This window comes from Passer montanus, unplaced genomic scaffold, assembly GCF_014805655.1.
Source record: "Passer montanus isolate IOZ18808 unplaced genomic scaffold, ASM1480565v1 scaffold11, whole genome shotgun sequence".
NCBI lineage: Eukaryota > Metazoa > Chordata > Aves > Passeriformes > Passeridae > Passer > Passer montanus.
The window spans coordinates 14,891,364-14,910,812 of NW_024357613.1; the positions used below are offsets into that span (position 1 = coordinate 14,891,364).

General features: G+C 35.6%; 1 protein-coding gene across 3 annotated transcripts in view; it reads left to right on the top strand.

Moving 5' to 3' along the window:
* LOC120512061 (pleckstrin homology domain interacting protein) overlaps window positions 1–19,449 on the top strand; it is a 107,556-nt gene that overhangs the window by 54,002 nt on the left and 34,105 nt on the right. For all 3 annotated transcript variants that reach the window (XR_005629932.1, XM_039729983.1, XM_039729973.1), the window contains exons 16-21: window positions 338–466; window positions 5,571–5,796; window positions 8,725–8,862; window positions 9,983–10,166; window positions 10,827–10,950; window positions 18,696–18,836. Coding sequence is in view for 2 of the 3 variants with exons in the window: in XM_039729983.1 (XP_039585917.1) it covers window positions 338–466; window positions 5,571–5,796; window positions 8,725–8,862; window positions 9,983–10,166; window positions 10,827–10,950; window positions 18,696–18,836 (942 nt within the window). In the remaining variant the exon portion in view is untranslated. The remainder of the gene's footprint in view (window positions 1–337; window positions 467–5,570; window positions 5,797–8,724; window positions 8,863–9,982; window positions 10,167–10,826; window positions 10,951–18,695; window positions 18,837–19,449) is intronic.

Consider the following 19,449-nt stretch of genomic DNA (forward strand, 5'->3'; position numbering starts at 1 on the left):
GACTAAGCCCTGAACTGGGCCCAGCTCTCTGGTAGGCTCATTAGCAGGACGTTCAAGGGGAAGCTTTTATTTTCACTTCCTATACTGTGCCTGCTTTGTGGATAAAGTCTGTCCGTTTCTACTGCTATCAATTTGGAATCTTTCATGAGCATTATTATGAAATTCACTGAAAAGTGAATAGCTAAAAAAGTAAGCTTTGTTTTAAAGTAATTTCCATCTAGCAGTATACTGTCATACAGATTTTATAATAAATTTCAATGTCAGCACCACAGTTTTGAGAAGCACAATTGAAAATTATTAATTTCTGTTAATTATTTTGTATGTTGATGTATTTCAGATTGAAGGACAAGGACATGGTGCAGTTTTCGACTGCAAGTGCTCTCCTGATGGACAGCATTTTGCATGTACTGATTCCCACGGTCACCTTCTGATTTTTGGCTTTGGTTCCAGTAGCAAATATGACAAGGTACAGTGCAAGATGTAAATCACAATATTTGTCTGTGTTGAATGCATTTGAGCAAACTTCTTCAGAGCTCCATTTGAAGAGGGCATGTCTTGACACAATTTTGACCCATTAGAATGGGATGTTTTGGGTGCCTTTTGTTGACAATGAGATTTTTTTCACTGTCTTTTTCTTAAATTATAGAAACATTCTGTTAAGCTACTATTTACATGGGAAGTTCAAAATAATAATAATAATTTTTTAATTATTTAAAATTAATAAAAAGTTCAAAATAATAATAATAACTTAAAAACAGAATTCAAAATTAACCAGTCACTGTCTACTCTCTTAAGTGACAAAGTTACAAATATCTACTAATGGATCAACATGGCTAATGGGAATAGCTACATTGGAACTGATAATAGTTATGCATTCTACTTTAATTTTTTTTTCTGCTTCCTACTAAGCCCCAAAAATGGGTGTGTAATAGAACTAATTCCTGCTATCTGTATTTAAATATCGCATAGCCTATGAGAGAATTATTTACAAAAAAGGTGCTATGTTTTAGTTATGCAATTTTATGTCTGTTAATGAAGTACCATCCTGGACACCTTTGTGCTTACACAACAATATTCCACCTTTAGTGTATTTAAATATTATATCTTTATTCTAATGTCTATTATCTAATGTCTATTCTAATAGTCTACATTGTGTATTCTGAGTGTGGGTGTCTTGCCACAGACCCTCATGACTGTAAAGATATGTGGTGTTCTTTATTCTCCTTTGTGGAAGAACGTGCTCTTGGAACAGGTTTGGAGTGTCCACAAGATCTTAGTTCTTCATTTAGCACCCAGGAAAGAAATGAGGTGTGTCTCTTCTCCCTTTTCCTAAGACTTACGTAGACCTATTTGCTCTATTTTCATCTCTGCTTCTGGTAGCTGACACTTGAATGCTGTTGGTAAAGTGCTGTTTTTTGGATCTTGCCTCCTGCTTTGGGTATTTCGGCTCAGACTGGTTTTGAAAGCATTTTGGCAAACAGCAGTGCAGAGGAACCTGAAGGAGGGAGTGCAAAAGGAATTTTAATCTTTATCTTGTAAGCTACTGGATTTCTTTCTGTAGTCTTACAGAAGGATTTGCATTTGGGGATTTATTTTTTTCTCCTTGTTTCTCAACTATGATTTGAAGTCCTCAGTACTAAGCTACTGTTGCTATCCTTCAGTTATTACTATCTGTGCACTTCCCCTTCCATTCCAAATAAAATAAGTAGAGACATCACAAGCAAGGAAAATTAGGATTTTCAGATAATTTTCTTTGTGTTTCAGGATTCTTACCATTCTGGACTTTAAAGCCTGTTGTAATAGGAACATTTTTCTTACTATATCCATGGATTGTTTCAGGTTTCTTTTTCTCTCTAATTGTTTTGGAAGAATGTAGTTCTCTGCTACTTTGAAATGTTGGAAATTAAATTGAAACTGTGAGTCTTTTGGTCTTTGCTGTATAGATCGGAATTTTCCTTTACACTGGTATTTGAGAATTAACCTATGAAGGATTAAATGTGTTTGTAGAATGAATACAAATGAATGAATACAGTTGCTTTCCCCTGCTTGAATTCTACAGGCCCTTGGCTCTCTTGGGGTTTTTGCTGCAGCCCCTGAGAAAAGATTGCTTTTAACTTTTCACTTATTGAATGATTTAAAATAATCCTCTACAGCTGTTGCTGTGCCAATGTTACTATTGGCATTCTTCATCATAGAAGAAATGGTAGCAAATAGGATTTATTTGTTACCACTTTAATCTCAGTCTTCCACTCACAGAAAACTCAGCTTGGAAGTGTCTGGTGTCTTCCATGTGTGGTTTCATCACCTCTGTTTTTGTCTGACCTGATTTATGGGAAAATGCTATTACAGGTAGGTAGGTGCTGGAGATGGGGGTTTTTTCCTGTCTTTCTCCCCTCAGATACTGGGGAGGGCTTCAGACATCTTGTCAGACTATGATCTGGTAGGATATGTGTTTTTTGGCCTTTAAAGTGTTTCCCATCTCTGGGGAAATGAATTTTACAGAAGAAAGAAGTATGGTAACCTGTTCTGTATTCCTGCATTTTGGAATTGACAGTGATGATAGCTGAGCTGGTGTTAATTCTACTGAGAGAACAAGCTCTTATTTTTCTATGTCTTTGTTTTTTCATGTTATGTTCAGATAGTATCTACACTTCCTAGTTGACTGGAACCAATGCCTAGGCTTTTTTTCCTCTGCAGTGTGGTCTTGGCCACAATGAAGGTGAATGGGGTGGGGTGTTGGTTTTTTGTTTGGAGTTTATGGGTTTTTTTGTGGGGTTTTTTTGATGATACATATTTTTGTGAAGTAATTCTTTTGTGGGGGAAAATAAGAAGAATACATGTGCTGCTTGTCTAGGGTTGCTTGAGCCAATCTCCACTGACATCTGAGTGTGTCATCACCAGAGTTGAGCTCAGTTCACTGTCAACAGGGCACGTGCACTTCAGAAATTCTTGATTAGGTGGAAACTTCTCCAGGAGTGACTAGCAGTTCTAAAGAGTAAGGTACTATTCTGTTGATTTTAAAACATAGAATATTCTGAGTTGGAAGGGACCCACAGGGATCAAGACCCTGCTCTGCACAAAGCACATAATGTGCCTGAGTGTATTGTCCAAATGCTTTTTGAACTCTGGCAGGCTTGGTGCCATGGCCACTTTTCTGGGGAACCTGATCTCTGAGCATCTGTTCCTGCAGACTGCCCAAACCACAGTACTTAGCTGCAAGTTGACAGTTTGTGTTTGGTGGATTGGTGCAGTACTGGGGAAAACCTCTTTGTGTAACTGTGCCCATTTGGAGAAGCTGAGCATTCTGAGTGCATGATTGGAGGAGAATCTATCTATAGAGCTCAAACCTTGTGGAAAGCTTTCATGCTCATTCCCAGGCCGGGTTTGTGAAGTCATATGAATAGAAGATTCATATGCAAATGGTGATGTGATACCATCTTATTGTTATTAATTTGATCTCTAATAGTATATAAACAAATAAGTCTCATTGTTAATACTTCTGGCTGGTTTTCTGATGAAATGTCTAATTCTTCTAATTTTTCTTAGGATAAGATATTTTTCTTGATTCCAGTAGAGATATTCTACCTGAGATTTGTTCTGAGCCTGTGTTCTCCAAGAAATGCCACATTATCTTATGGAGCAGAAAATTGTTATTTAGTCTCCTATTATACTTGATTGCAATATAAGGTACACAGAAATGTAATTGCAACAAAGTCCCTTGTGATCTTGTACAAGGTCTTCCCTTTGCTCACAAAACCTGAGATGCAGACTACACTGTACAGCCAAGACACAACATAATAAAACTCCCATGTTGTATGACCTTGCCATTTAAAATTCTTTTTTTTTCTCAGTGTGGGATGTACTTAGTAGGAAGACTTATACTAGGTGTAAGTAATGCATATTCTATTATGATTTCGCAGACATTGTAAGTCCTCCTAGGGGACCTCTGTCTCTATCACATTGAGCTATTGTGAGATGAAGAAACAAAGGTGTTAATCAGGCCTTGATTCTGTCAGTCAGACACATGAAAGCACTTTTATCTTTCTCATTCAGCCTCTGTTAACAAAAAATCTAGCAGCAAGATTTCATCCAGTCAGTTTTTTTACTGCAGTGGGATATCATCTTATCCATATGTATTTTTAAGGGTAGTCTTTTGAATCTCTGAACTTAATTATTTTCCATTGCATCTTTCTTTGTATATTTCAAATTTCTTCCTGTTGTTATTTTTCTGAGTTTTTGTGAGGTCTAGAGCCCATCTCTGATTTTTTTTCCTAATTCTTTTTTTAAAATCCATATCACATGGATGCACTTTCTGATGTTGTAATTGACAAATGTCTGTTGTCATCTTTGTGCCTGGTCTTCTTGCTTCCAGGGTGGGAGGCATTTGTCATTGAGAGACCAGACCTCTGACTAGCTGCTATAATGTCTGCCTTACTGATTTCTACTTAACAAATTACTGGAAATGATGTTATGCATTGGTCATGATAGAGCATACGCTCCAGAAATCAGAGGATGTTCTATGACAACTTGGGCATTCCTCTCTCCATGCTCCAAAGATAAGCTTTTTTTGAGATCTCTATGCATCGAGGCAATCATTTAATTGTTTTCATACTGCACTGGGAATCTTTAATTTGTGTGACTGATGATTTTATGTTTTGATTTTCACTTGTTCATTCAGTTCAACTGAATACATGAGCTGCCACAAGGTTTGCTTGCCAGTAAGTGGTCCTGGGATGTGTAGTATATGCATCAGCTTCTCTCCTATTCACTTTTTCTTTTCTCCTTCAGCTTCAATATCTTTCTTATTGCACAATACTGAGATACCACAGCCAGCGAGGGATGGAGCATACATCTTTTTATATTTATTTGGACAAAAATATTCTTCAGTCTTGAGGGTCTGTGGAAGGTCATCTATAATAAATTAGGAGCAGGTGGACAGAAATAAAAAGAAAACTACAGTTTTTATTTTGAAAAAATAAAGTGAGAAATTCAGTTTTTATTTTGGCTTCATTTTATCAACTGAAACTTTTTCTGATATCTTTATATTATAGTAAAATATCCTTACTATAGCATTATAGTAAGGATATATATATGTATATATATTGATGATGTTAAAATTTGGCAATGTTCTCATGCAATAAATATTTTTCCTAGTCTTCTGCCTGCACCATATCTTATAAGTCTGTGACACAATTTTTTATTAGCAGATAATTTATTCATATATTCAAACTAGAAGAAAATTTATAAACTAATACATTAATGCTGTATTTGGTTAGATGTCTTCTAGTAGTTAAATATTACCCCATTCTCTTATTCTTTAAATGCTTCTCACCCTCAAACATGTAGATTATTCCCTTTTCAGTGCTATATAGAGAAGAGTACTTTGAAACAAAATAATAATGGAATCATTAAATTTTCCCCTTTACACTGAAATAAACACACCAGCTTGTAGCCCTGTTTTTTGCAAAACTGACCATGAGTACCACTGTTAAAAATACTTTTAGCAGTTCTCTTCTGTATGCTTTTGTAATAGGTTCTTTTAAAAAATTACAAAATGACTTTATTTGCAGATAGCAGATCAGATGTTCTTTCATAGTGATTATCGGCCCCTTATTCGTGATGCCAACAACTTTGTCCTGGACGAACAGACACAGCAGGCTCCACACCTTATGCCTCCCCCATTTTTGGTTGATGTGGATGGGAACCCTCATCCTGCAAGGTATCAAAGACTAGTTCCTGGTCGTGAGAACTGCAGGGAGGAACAGCTTATTCCTCAGATGGGAGTGACATCTTCAGGTATGGAAAATTTCACTTCACTGACCAGTAGTCTATCTAGTTACCTTCAGATGTTCTACACTTTCACTTTGTCCTTTTTCTTCATTTATGGGCATAGTAGTTCATGTAGTGTGGAAGAATTGTGTCTTTGGCACTGATTGCTTGTGACAATTTCATTTACAGTATTGTCATCTATCAAGTTGGCACTAGTTGATGCTACAACACCAGTTAGCTTGGAGTTTGTTTCATTACTGGAGCAATGTATAGTGCTGTCTGAGCTCTCAGTTATCTCTTTGGGATAAGATTTCCTGCTTTAGAAAACCTAGGAGATAGACTGGTCTTCCACAGATCAGTTAGAAAAAGTAACACTTAAAAGAACAGAAAAATGAGGAGACATCTGAAAGAAGCAAAATTTTCTTCCTCATTAGTTGAAGACAATCATTAATTTTAAGCTTTGGTAACTTGGTTAAAGAGCTGAAGACTTGAAAAAAATACAAAATCTAGGAAGTTCCTTGAAAGTTTTATTCTCATGCACATGATGTGAGAAGAACATGCATATGTAGGGATAATGTCTGTTTGAAACTGCCTAAAGGTGTTTCACATGGGTAGGGATGGAAAAATAATTTCTACTTATTATATGTTACTATTTTGATATTAATATGAATAAGCAAACAATGGTGAAAGTAGCTTTAAATGTTTTCAAAATAAGCATGTTAACTATTTGGATTTTCTTGAAAATATGTGAAAACTGACTGTTCCTATAAATTGCAGTTTATATGTTCATTATACTTAAACTTGTGGTGTGTCAGACATTCCAAGAAGCATAACTGAGAGTGTTTTTACAAAAAAAATCTCTTTATCCTTATTTGTAGGCCTCAGAATTATAGGGCAGTGAATATTTAAATATTTTTAGGGAAGGATTTCCGTATTCCCTCCAAAATTACAAGAAGTGGTGCTACTTGAGAAGAAACTGTAAGAAGGAAAATATCCTTCCTGGTGAATGTAAATTTCCTAGTTAGTGGCTTTGAAACAAAATTTAGTTTTCAGGGAAGGATGTGACTTTACTTCATTGTTCAAGTGTGAATCCTTTGCATTGTGAAATTCTCCAAATTTGAAAATGTCCTGGGCACATTCTTCAGTGTATCTCGAAATAAGTCAGACTCTGCACACAGACCCAACAAAACGAAATTTAGAAGTGTGTCTGCATGACACATGAATGCCTATAGGGAGATGATATCCCTAACATTTTGTTTAATAGCAGGGAGCCATCCATCAGCTTGACAAGTGGTGGACAGACACAAGACATTTTTCTAGCTTTTTACAATATAGCAACAATGTGGTTGTATGCAGACCTAAACAGTGTTTATATAGTTTATATGTTCCCTTCTACTAAGAAAATTCCTTTTCTTTCTGAAGCTTTGTTGTGGGATTTGATGCATCTCACTCAGAGCACTGGCCATTTATTTCTTGTTAAGTTTTCTGTAGGGACTTCTAAGAGTAGGGGGATTTCAGATAGTTGTACTTCATTTACTGCCTTGATGAACATGAAGCTCTTTTAAACCAGATGTTTTGAAAAAATCAAGTGTACACCAGTGTCTTTATTTCATTTAAGAAGAAACCACTTGCTGTTTCTTGCTAAGGTATTGTCTCACAGGCTAGATACATAAAAGCATTCATTTTGTTTAGAAAGCAGTTTCCTTATTTGAGATCATTCTTGGGTTATTAGTAGTATTTCCTGTTGTTCTCAGTAGACTGTATGTCTCCTCACAAGATTGACAAATTACTGTCTCACTTACCTGACTCAGAAAACATCCAACTGTAGTTATACCAGAGCTCATTCTGTTATTCCAAGGTTCTGCTGCTTTAGGGAAGTTGACTTCAATAACCTTTAAAGCCTGAGAGCACTATCTTAAATATTTATGATTTTTGTGCATACTGTTAAGAGATAGCAGTTTCTGTTCAGCCACATCATCAAAGCTCTTCATTTCATAGCACAATTACTGTAATATCTAGTCTTTGATCTTGCAAAGTGCAGTTTATACTGTGATATTTCTTTGGAATCATGCTGGAAAAATAATTTCTATATCTTGTCTCTTTGAACACTGTTACTGCTCATTAAGAAGTTTTCCAAGTTCTGCTTCTCTTGACTAGAGTTTCTCACCATTCCACTCCACCATCTCACTATTCTGTGTGGAGATGTCTGACTTCTTTTTGAATCAGTACTGTAAACCTTGTATTTTTCTCTATACCTCTCTGTTTTTGGTGATCATTGTAAGTATGAAAACAGGTTTTTTGTTGTTCATGCTTATGTGCTGTGTCTTTTGCTTGCTGCTTAGAAACAGTATTATCACCTTGTAATCACTTTGGAACTGTTTCCCATCTTCTATTCACAGGACCTACTCAAAAGGAGGTTTCTTGACTGTTTTACATACCAAAGAAAATTACCGTTACTTGATCTGTGCGGTCATTATGTCCATGTGGAGCTCAATTAAACATTTTTACTGCTTCATTTTCTACAGTATAGATAATTATTTTCTAATTCAGTTAGACCTTCTTGACGTGGTTCTTTCATTGAAGCTTATAAGTGTTTTTAAATGCATTTGAGGCAGGCTAATCTTGCATTTGAACAATTTGCATTGACTGAGCTGACAAACAACAGTTGTATTAAGCTTCTGTGGCTTGCTGGCACTTGATCAAATTTAACCTTTTATTAGAAATGAAGTGTGGTCATCTTGACCCTGCTCCAGAAAATATAATGCTCTGAAATATACTAAGAAAAGGAGTTGTCCTGTTTTAAGAAATGACTGTTAGAACAATAAGCATTAGCTCATAGTTACATGTGATAATTTTCTGTACTTGTTTCAAAGCTAAAACTTAGATGAGCTGCCTGTAACATTAATTTCCTAGACATTCACGTTTGTGTGTTGTTCTGTATATTTTACTTCACAGGATTAAATCAAGTTCTTAGTCAGCAAGCAAATCAAGAAATTAGTCCATTGGATAGCATGATTCAAAGACTTCAGCAAGAGCAGGACCAGAGACGTTCTGGGGAGGCAGGAACCAGTAGTACCAGCCGGATAAGCAGAGGTACATCACTGCGGGCTGGGTGTTGAGGCTGCAACTTGGACAACTTGGAAAACATAAATCCCTTTATATTATCCATGATCTGTGCATTTTGTTGAACTGGTAGAAAGGAGGTATGGAGCTGTAGAAAACAGTACAGCTTTCCCATTGGGGTTTTTTGGGTGTTTTTTTTTGGTTGTGTTTTTGGGTTTTTTGGTGTTGTGGGTTTTTTTTGGTTGTTTTTTTTTTTTCATTTGCAAAATGTTGGGCTTCTTAACAGTACAGATTTATCTTTGTTATTGTCTCCTCACTCAGGGAAATGCAGCAGCTGCATTCCCTTAGGGGTAACTACCCTGCTGTTTAATCTGGAACTGGCTATCTAGTTTTTTGAAATCTGACTTCTTTCAAATAAGGACACAGGAGGAAGAAAAGTGGAAGGAAATACTTATTTCTCTGCAGAGCTGTTCCATGTTTCAGTGTCTTGCATTAGAGTACACAGTAGTTTTCAACACTTTAAAAATTATAGTTAGCAATCCACTAGAGTAAGCAGGATTAGCTTGTGTGTGTAAGGATATGGAAAAATGTTGATATATTGCTACTGTGTAGGTGTTGGAAGGCTCTTGCATGTGTGTGTGGTTTTGTTTTGGGTTGGTTTGGTTATTTTTAACCTTTGACCGTTTCAGTTTTTTGTCTGTAAATTTTACAGCTTGATTCCTAATTTCCAGGGTTGAGGGATCCTTTTTTTTGAAGGTAGAAGACTGTTTAAGGAGCACACTGAGCACTGAGTCAGTGAGATAGCTCACTGTTTTGTAATGCAGATCTAGAGTGCAGTAGCAATAGTTAGATTTGCATAAATGTTTTCAAAGCTATTTTTAAAGAAGCAAACATTTGCTTCACTTCAGATTGTTGGTACACCTGGTTCTTTTCAACATGAATTTTTGAACAGGGTGCTGCAGCCCAGTAGCTGTTTATGTTGTGTTGTGGTCACTGTAGAAACTGCTGAAATACTTACACTCAGTTAGTATGATTTCTTTTGAAGTAATAGATTGAGTAAAGTTATTCTTTCCATTTCATTCCAAGTCTTTCTGTTCTGATGCTTCCCTAAGAATTTCAGATCAAGAACTATGGCTTTTTAACTTTTTAGGATCTGTAAGCTCTACCTCAGAAGTACACTCCCCACCAAATATAGGGTTAAGGCGCAGTGGACAAATTGAAGGTGTGCGTCAGATGCACAGCAATGCACCAAGAAGTGAAATCGCCACTGAGCGGGACCTTGTGGCTTGGAGCCGCAGGGTGGTAGTGCCTGAACTGTCTTCTGGTGTGGCCAGGTAAATAAAGATGGTGAATTTTACTGTGGTGAACTTAATTAAATGGAACAGTTTTGAAATTCCTGTTGCCATTCTCATCATAATTTGTTTTCTATTTTGTCATCTCAAATTTCTTATAAAATCGGTTTCAGTTTGAAGTCACTTGTTGGTATATCACTTGAAAATTCTTGTAATTCCAGAAAGATTAGGAATAAAAATTGTCCTTTTAATGAATGACACAGTAATTGAACTTGTATAGGCAATGGAATCTAGTTGCTTCAATATCTTCTGACTTGTAGCATAAGATTATATCCTGTCATTATGTGGTGTTTTATCGCTAGAATACTGACCTAAACTATTAGATGCCTGAGATGAATTTTGATTTTCAAACTGGAACTTTAATTTTTTTTCAGTAATTACTTCTTGTGATGAATACTTAAATTAGCAAGTCAAAAAACCCTCCTTGCCATAGTCCAGTATAAGTAGCTCTAGTTTAATGAAATAAGATGAAAATCTTTGTTTGAAAAAAAGCTAATTTTAAAGCCATATGCTAACTGTAAAGGGAAGAACTTCGGCTCAAAGAATGGTGTAGATGTTGAATGTCTATTCCTTGGTTTGGAATAGGCCCTCTTAGTTTTAGTAATGTCCTTTAAATTTAACATCTCCATTTTCTTTTTTCAGTAGGCAAGAAGAATGGAGAACAGCAAAGGGAGAAGAAGAAGTAAGGGTGTATCGATCTGAAGAGAAAAGAAAACATGTAATGAGTCACATTCCAAGAGAAAACAAAATACCTACGTTCTCTAAGGTAAGCAGTCCACCTGTACCTTATCACAGAATGAAGTATAAAATTTAATTCAGTAAGTTGGGTCACATAAATTTACATTCCTTTCCCCAGTTTTAAATTTACACACCAGGATAGGGGAGTTTGTTTGCCTCCCCAGAATGAGGAAGCCTGTCTGTACTGATGTTTCAATATGTTCTTAATAATAAACAACATGGATTGCTTTCAGAAGTGGGGAGAAATCCCTGCAAATCTGGTATTAGGGACATGATTTAGGGAGTCTGTCACTATTAATCAATACACCCTGCTGCTCTTGTCTACTGTTTGACATACTGTTCTGTGGAAAGGTTGTATTAAAACTCAAGTCACAGTTCTTAACTTTAACAGATTAAATACATCTCCAAATAGAGATCGGTATTTTCTTTCATAGTACCCTAAAAATCATATTTTGGGCTGTTATGGGCTATATCTAAGTCATGCTTTTTGATAGAGCTGGGAGTACGTTTTCAGGAAAGATGAAAGCAGGATAGGTTAAGTAGAAGGAAATAAGTTGTATCAAGAATTAGATTGTCATAAGTGACATGGTTTTTTAAAATATCACTTGCAAAAAAATTCAATCTTGTATATTCTTGCTGGTTAAAAAAATTGAAATATATATGTTTTCTGTTTACAGAAATAATTTTAGGTCTTCTTTGTTTAAAATTCGTTTTATCTATTAATTGCACATGCTTATCTATGCTTTTCTAGCTAAATAGCCAACTATGTTTTTATAATAAAGGAAGTAAATTTTAGCAATGGTAAAGGAGAACCCATGCTTTGGGTTTCATAGTATGCTTAATATGGAGGAGACTCTGTTCATCCTCAATCCAAAGCTTGTAAAATACACCTTTCAAGAACACCTGCAAATTGTGGCAATTGCGATTGAAAAGTAAAAATCACTTATGGGATATAAGGTGCAAAAATAAATAAACAAAATGAAATGAACAAGTCAAAAGCCTGAAGCTCTTAAATTCATTAGAGTACCATACTTTATGTCTGTAAAGGAAGGAACTGAGATTGAAAACAATCTGAAAATAAGTAAATTTCAGATGCTTTGTAGTGATTCTGTAATTTTTAATAAAGATTAATTCATTTTATATGTAGTAGAGTAAGTTTGAAATGAACAAGTTTATATTTGATATTAAATTTGAGTATTGTTTTGCTACATTTTTCATAGCCAACCAAAGTAAATATTTCAAAAGAAGTTATGTGAACAGTCCCCTACACACAGTTCCCTAATAACTTTAAATTTCTTTATTAAATTTATTTCTCACTTTTTCCTTAATTCTCTTTTTTGTATTAAAATTTCAATGCATTGCTATCTTAAAAAATGGTGCTGATGCACTCTTTTCAGTTCTGCAGGCACCACCATTGTGTGCTTTTCCAAGATACACTGAAAGAAATTTGTTCACTTTTGTCTCCAGCTTTTATACATAGAGGGGGGAAGCTTTTATGTCATACGACAGGACTCATTAGTGAAATACCAGGACATCAGAAGTCTTTAACTCTTATTTTTCTTTTGGGAATAATAGCAAATGGGCCTGACAAATCCAGATTTTAACAAAGTTTTTTCCAATTCTTGAGGGAATGTATTTTGGTGCTAAATTATACACTTTCTTCTAGTTTAGTTAAACAGTTGCACTGCTCAAGGGTTTCTATTTCTTTTTCCTTGTCTTTCACTGCAGCCTAGTCAAAAGATCCTTCCTGATAATGTGAATTTATACCAAATTACCATTACATTTCTAATTGGGTTACAGTTTTCTTCTAAAATATCACTAGGACATAAAAGTTTAAGAGAATAGGCTAGCTGGTCCAGCATTGTGGCTTTAATAATTACTTTTATGGTATCTCTGAAACAACGAAACTTAAAGCAATTTTTTTTTTAAATCCCGTTTAAAATTTTTTTTTGGTCTCCAAACTATAATAGTAGCACTATATCTTTTGGGCCCCATATTTGTATTCCAGATATTTATGTCCCAGAGCAACTGCTACTTAGGAATAACTTTCTTCAGTTTTATATATTTACACCTGAGGGGTTCTGTGAACTGGATTCTGGATTCTCAGAATGTGAGGGAGATAACTTGGTAAATCCTTTAGTCATTTTCTACCTTTGTTCTGAGGAAATAACGAAAAACCCCAGGCAACTGAGGTCTTTTCATATGAGTATGTCAGTAAATTTTCTACATAAACATTACTGATATACTTAGTAATACCTTCAGACCACTTAAAGCCTTCATAAACCCTACTGAATACTTTTTTATAACATCTTGGCATAAAAAAGTGGTATTCTTCCACAGCTGATTCTTCATTAAATGCATCTCTTTTTGGAGGACTTAGACTGCTGAGAAATGTACTAATTCAAATCTCTTGAGTAAAATCTCAGAGGGATTCAGAAATAAGTAGATATCCCATGGGCTTTAAATAAGCACGTTTCAAGAAGTAAAAGGTGTTTGATCTTGAGTGATTGAATCTCACAATTAAATTAACTGCTCAGATTTTCATGATTTTTGTTGTTGCTTACAGTTCACATGAGCAATACTTCTGCTCAGGAGTGTCTGAGCAACAGGAATAGTGAATTGGAATTGTCATCTTCTGTAGTGTTCACAATAAATTCAAATAAACACCTGGGAAGAGAACCAAGATTGACTGCAATCCAAAAACTGTTGTGCAATATTTTTAGGGGTGTTTTAAGTAGAAATTAATGACTTCAATATAGTTGCTCTTCTGTTGCTGTTCTTTTACAGTGGCAGTGTTATTTGAAAGACAAACTGTGTTAGGGTGAAAATAGAACTGGAAAGCACAGTGTAAATCTTTCTTTTCCTTGAGAACATCCAGTAGGTTTTGATTCTAGGGTGAAAATAGAACTGGAAAGCACAGTGTAAATCTTTCTTTTGATTGTTATTCCTTGTAGTTACATTACAGTACCATTGCAAGACTATAGTCCTTATTGCATAGTGAATTCTTACAGGTTTAACGAGAGAATTTGTGAGCTAAAGGGGATGGGGAACACATCCAACAAAATACAGGGCATGACATTTTCTTCCAGTAATCTCTAGACCTAAGAACTACATCATCAAGAATTCTAGAAAATGTCTCACTCTATAGAACTGCCAGCTTCTCTGGGAGCAGAGTAAAACAAGGCCTGTATTTAACATATTGTCTTCATAGGAAAATTCAGTTGTAATTTATACCAGTAGGAAATACTGGTTTTTGTATCAACTTTTGAAATTTATCGGGTGTATTTGTATAATAATGATAATGATGAAATAATATTTCATCTCTTCCCCTCTTCCCTTCTAACTGAAAGAAATGAAAAGAAGTAAAATGAAAAGATGGGCAGGAATTAATGTTAGCATTTTGGATTGCAAGCTGAAGTATAGGTCAATAAGAAAGAACACAGAGCAACTGTAATTACATTTTGAGGAGATGCCAAAGTCCTATTGCTGATTTTTAATTCAGGGTCATTGTAGGGTGTGTTAAAAGTAGCACAAAATTATAGCTCAGTCTTTCTTCTTTAACAATATCTGCAATTTAAACAGGAGTCACAGAAGTGTTCTGCTATTGAAAGCCCATGTTTCTTTGACACAGGTCATACAGAAAAGTGTTTGTGCATGATTGCTTAAGAGACTAATGGAGTTGTGGGGGAGAAGCTAAAAACTTGGGTATTTTGACCTGAATAGTACTTAGTAAACAGTATTTAGTATCACTGACCTGCAGGCTGAATGATGAACTTGGTTTGACTTTCATAGTCATTGGTGAGGAATAGGGTTTTTTCTATTATTAAACAAAAACACTTAAAGCAAACAGCAGAAACTTGAACATCCAATACATTAATAGAATTTTTACATCTTCAAAATGGAGCTGTATTCCAAATTACTTGTTTTCAGGAGCAGATGAAAATTGAGATAAATAACATGCTTAGGTAAATATTCCCAGTCCAAGTACTTAAGAGGATTAGTCTATTAAACTACTGGGATTAGAGCATTTCAATAAATATTTAAGAGTGAAATTTTTTTACACTAGAGGGTTTATATGATGTGTGTCCTAGTAAAATGTGACAAAAATGAAAATATTCCTCATTATCATTAAGTGGAAATGTTATGCCAAAATTTGCAGGAATTAACATGGGAAATAGTTATGGATGGACAAAAGTAGGCGTAGGCCTCTGTTGTGATGGGTGCAAATGACTGTATTGTAAACTTACTGAACCCAGGGAGGAGCAACATGTACTTTGTTCTCCTGAAAGTGGCTTATTTTTGTTCCACAGAAATAAGTTTTTCTACTTACATGTTATTTAAACAATACTTCAATTAAATCAGCAAGATGTTAAGAGGAAAATAATCTAAAACTCCAGAGCCTAACACTTAGTCCTTAGTGTCTGATATCTTCACTGCTTTTGGAACAGTTCTTACTAATTTTTTACATACATGTGATATGGTAAGAGTAAAAACTAAGTAATTACAGACACTGATTCAGACTTGAAGAGAGTGTGGAAGGGTGCTCTTTAGCCAAAGAGAAAATGCCAGAGCAAGAGACCTATTTATTTGGGTTCTGATACTGCTTGTGCCTTGCCCCTGTTAAACTTCCTAGTAGAATTTAACTTCTGTTGGCATTAAAAAGATTGTTTTTTTATTTTCACATTTTAAAAAAAAAAAAGATTCTGCTGGTTAAGAAATACCATGAAATTGCTACAGCCAAAGCTTCCCAAAATTGCTTCAGCCCTGTGTGAGACTGCAGCAAAGCTGTGCTGCCCAGTGCTGTCAAAGTCATAAGGACTGTAGCATGCAGTGTGGTCTGAGTTGTCAGGACATCATTGGCTTTCCACTGTATCTCTCACAAATGATGTTGCCAAGACCTCCAGCAGTGTCCAGTATCCCTCTCAAATACAGGAAAAACCATCATTTTTATTTCACAGAAAAACTTCTGTCAGGAGCTGTAATTTCTGGTATATCAACAGATGTGCTCTGATACTGACTGGAAGCCTTGGACAAGGTACATGGTACTTGTCAGCATATATGACTGCTCATCCAAGTGTTTAGAGAGAAAGTGATGATTGAACCTCAAATCATAGGTTATCTTGGCTTTATTTCCCAGCCTACTGTTAGAGTTGAGAGTACAATTCCAAGCTCTTTCTTTAGATTACATATTAACATGTTACATATTACATTTTGTCAGAAAAAAACCTATAGTTCTTTATAGTCAAGCCTCTATATTCAAATCCACCCCTCCCCAAATAAATAAAGTTCTGCCTTACAGCTTCTTTTCAGATTTTGAAAAGCTAAGTTGAATAAGAATGATGTTAAAAGGCTTTTTTTTTGCAAGATGAGGCAATTGTATACCATTTCTCTCATCCCTGCTTGGGTAGTGGGTTTAGACAAGGTGACCTCTAGAGATCCTTTTCAACTTCATTCTATCATTCTGTTACTCATGGATAAGTACTTGTGGGTTTGGTTTTTTTTTCCCTGTTTTTCTTTTTCTTTCTTCTTTTTCTCCTGTTCTTGTTTTGGCATTGTATCTTTCCCAAAGCATCACTATGACCCAATTTTTATACAGTGATATTACTTTTTTCCATGTGGGAATGATTGGGGTGGAGGGGCTGTTGTTTTTTCCCTCAAGCTTTGAACTGCCAGAAGAAAAGAGCTCTTTTCAAAATCAAAGAGTAATACAAAGTGCTTCAGTTTTCCAAGCATCGGTACTTCTATTTGAGTAGGGAAAAGCTGTATTTATGGTAACTGTTTGAGAAACCTCACCTCTGAAGAGAAACAGAGAAGTAAGAATTTTAGGACTTTTGTTTCTAGAGAGAAGACCTGAACATTGCAGTCAGGCTGTAATGTATCTTCTACAAAATATGTCCCCTTATTGTAATGGATACTTGACTAATTTGTTTCACAGGGGTTATGTGATGCCATTCAGTTGTCCCTGCTATGTCCCTACTATGTTTCATGGTGAAAAAGGCACAATGCAGTGGCAGAAACAAGTTACTATAGCGCTGGCTTTTGTGACCTCTTTGCTTCAATAATGAATCTTGAGAGCTTGATGAGAAGTGAGCGGCCCCAGAAGGCTGAAGGACAGAAGGCTGTGTGAGGGACTCAGCTACTGGGCTTAGGGCTGCCTTGGAGCTTGAGGACATCTCTTGTGCACTGCCAGTTTGAATCCAGAAGCAGGAATGACTGCCCCAGGTCTCAAAAGTCTTAGGCAATGTTAAAATGTTGATAGCTGAGCAGTGCCATTAGAAGTGTCTCTGGTAACTGTGCTGTCAGTGATAACTTCCCCAACTAGACAGAAGGACAGAACAACAGAAGCACAGTACTCACTGAAATGAGCATGGAGCAGTTTGTGTTAGTCCTCTGTGCTTTGACGAAAACTGGAACACAATTTTACAGAGTGGTGTGCTGGCTTACTTTACTGAACTGTTGCAGTCATGCTTGCAGAAGGTGTGTATCTTCTAACAGGGAGTGTGGGAGAAAAACTAGTTACTAGACTTCTGCACTTCAATGATGATTGTTGTGGCTAAGGAAAACTAAATCTTAGCTAGTGTTGATTAGCCAAGTTTTAGTACAGCTTTTACTGTAAAAAATGGGAGTTATTTTCCTCAAGAAGAAAATTTAACCTAATGAACCAGCTTTTATCATACATGGTAGGAAAGGTATTTTCTTTCCTGCAAAAGAAAAAGAAAAAATCAAGAGGAATAGGTACAACCAGTCTGCTCTACTAGAAGACTGTCAAAATATTAGTACCTTTCTTTGTTTTGTTCCAGTTCTGCATTCTTCATCTCTGGGACTGTTTTTTTTTTTTTTTTTTCAACTATTATCAGCATCTAGTAGATATCCGAGGTTTTTTTTATGGCAGGAGGATAACACTGGAACAGAGGGAAGTTTACCTGTTTTTGTGACACTTAGTAATGTGCCTAAAAAATATTTTGTTGGATTTGAGCTAGGGTGAAGTTCGACTACACATGCCAAAAAAATAGAGCACAAAACTCTTGAAATTGAGATCATGACTCTTGGGTTTTTTTCCCAGTGATTGGAGACTAACACAAGATTGCACACTTGATGTAGAGAGCAAGTGTTTCCATTATATATATTCTAAGGAGGAACAAAATCTCTTAATGCTGTAGCATAAGTATTTCTAAATTACAGCTTTATTTCATTCTTTTAAGCTTCATATTCTTTCAAACTGACTCATTCATTTGAATTCTTCAATGCATCATCATACTATTTAAAGGTCTGTATTTGCTAAGAGTCATCTCTCTATGCTAAGGGTTCTATTACTGTATGGGTTTCTTTTCTAACACATCTGACCCCTTGGCTGCAAAATAACACTCTGGACTTCTGTTTAAGAGTCTTCTTTCCTTAGCCATTTTTAGTGTAATTCTAAGCTTTTACAAGCCCTTAGCAGGCTATCAGTTATTATGTTTTAGACCTTGTTTTAATCCTTATTAACTGACATTTACTTTGCAGAGAATGAATATTTTTAGTAATTGCAGATTTAAGAATTGTTTTTGTGTCTGGGAGAAAATTAATTATTTCCAGAATACACATATCTGTTTGGTGCTTATATTCATTCAGCTATGCATGTGGAGTGTTTTCTTCAGCAGCTCTTTAGTTTTGGACTTGTAACTTTTTGCCAATGCGAAAATTGTCTCCTGGAGTAGTATTATTAAAGAAAATGCTATGTATTAATAAAATTTATACTCAAAATAATGTATTTTGACTTTTATATCTTCACAGAACCATTCTCATGACAATTTACTGGATGCTAGTGACTCAAAGAAACAAGCAGCTAATCAGCACAACTACCGTACGAGATATGCAGCAGAAGAAACTGTAAGACCTGCTGAAGAGTTGGAGAATGGACACAGTTCTTCAGATGTAAGAGCTTTATTCTTGAGGCAGTCTTACATATTCCCTTTCTATGCATTAAGTTCCTGCTTCAGCTAGTGAAACATTGTTTTAGTGGAAACTCAAGTTACATTTTTCATTGGGCGTTTCCTTTCACATCTTAAAAAAATTATGTTGTATTAGGTTTTCACATGCTGTTGTATATGTTTAGCTTTGACTTAAAAAGTAATTGACAAAGGAGAAAAATGCTCATTTGTAAGGGTATTTTGCAAAGTATATGTGCAATTTGTAAGCCTAGTCAGTACTGCCCACATGACCTAGCAATGTGGTCACCAACTTTAGGTGACCCTCTTTGAACAGGGAGGTTGGATAATATGACCTCCAGAAGTCCCTTCCAGCCTCAATTATTCTGTGCTTCTGTAACTATGGTAGAGAATGAGTGACAAGTACATAATAGTTCATACTGGGTTTTTGTTTAATGTTGAAAAGATGTGGAAATACGACATTTAAAATACTTAAAATAATTTTTGAGAAGGTAAACTAATCTTGTCAAATGGTGATGAAAAATGTTGCTCTACACTGCATCTGGCCAGGCACAGATATCTTCATACTTCTTTATATAAGTCCACTAAAGTAAAGGAAC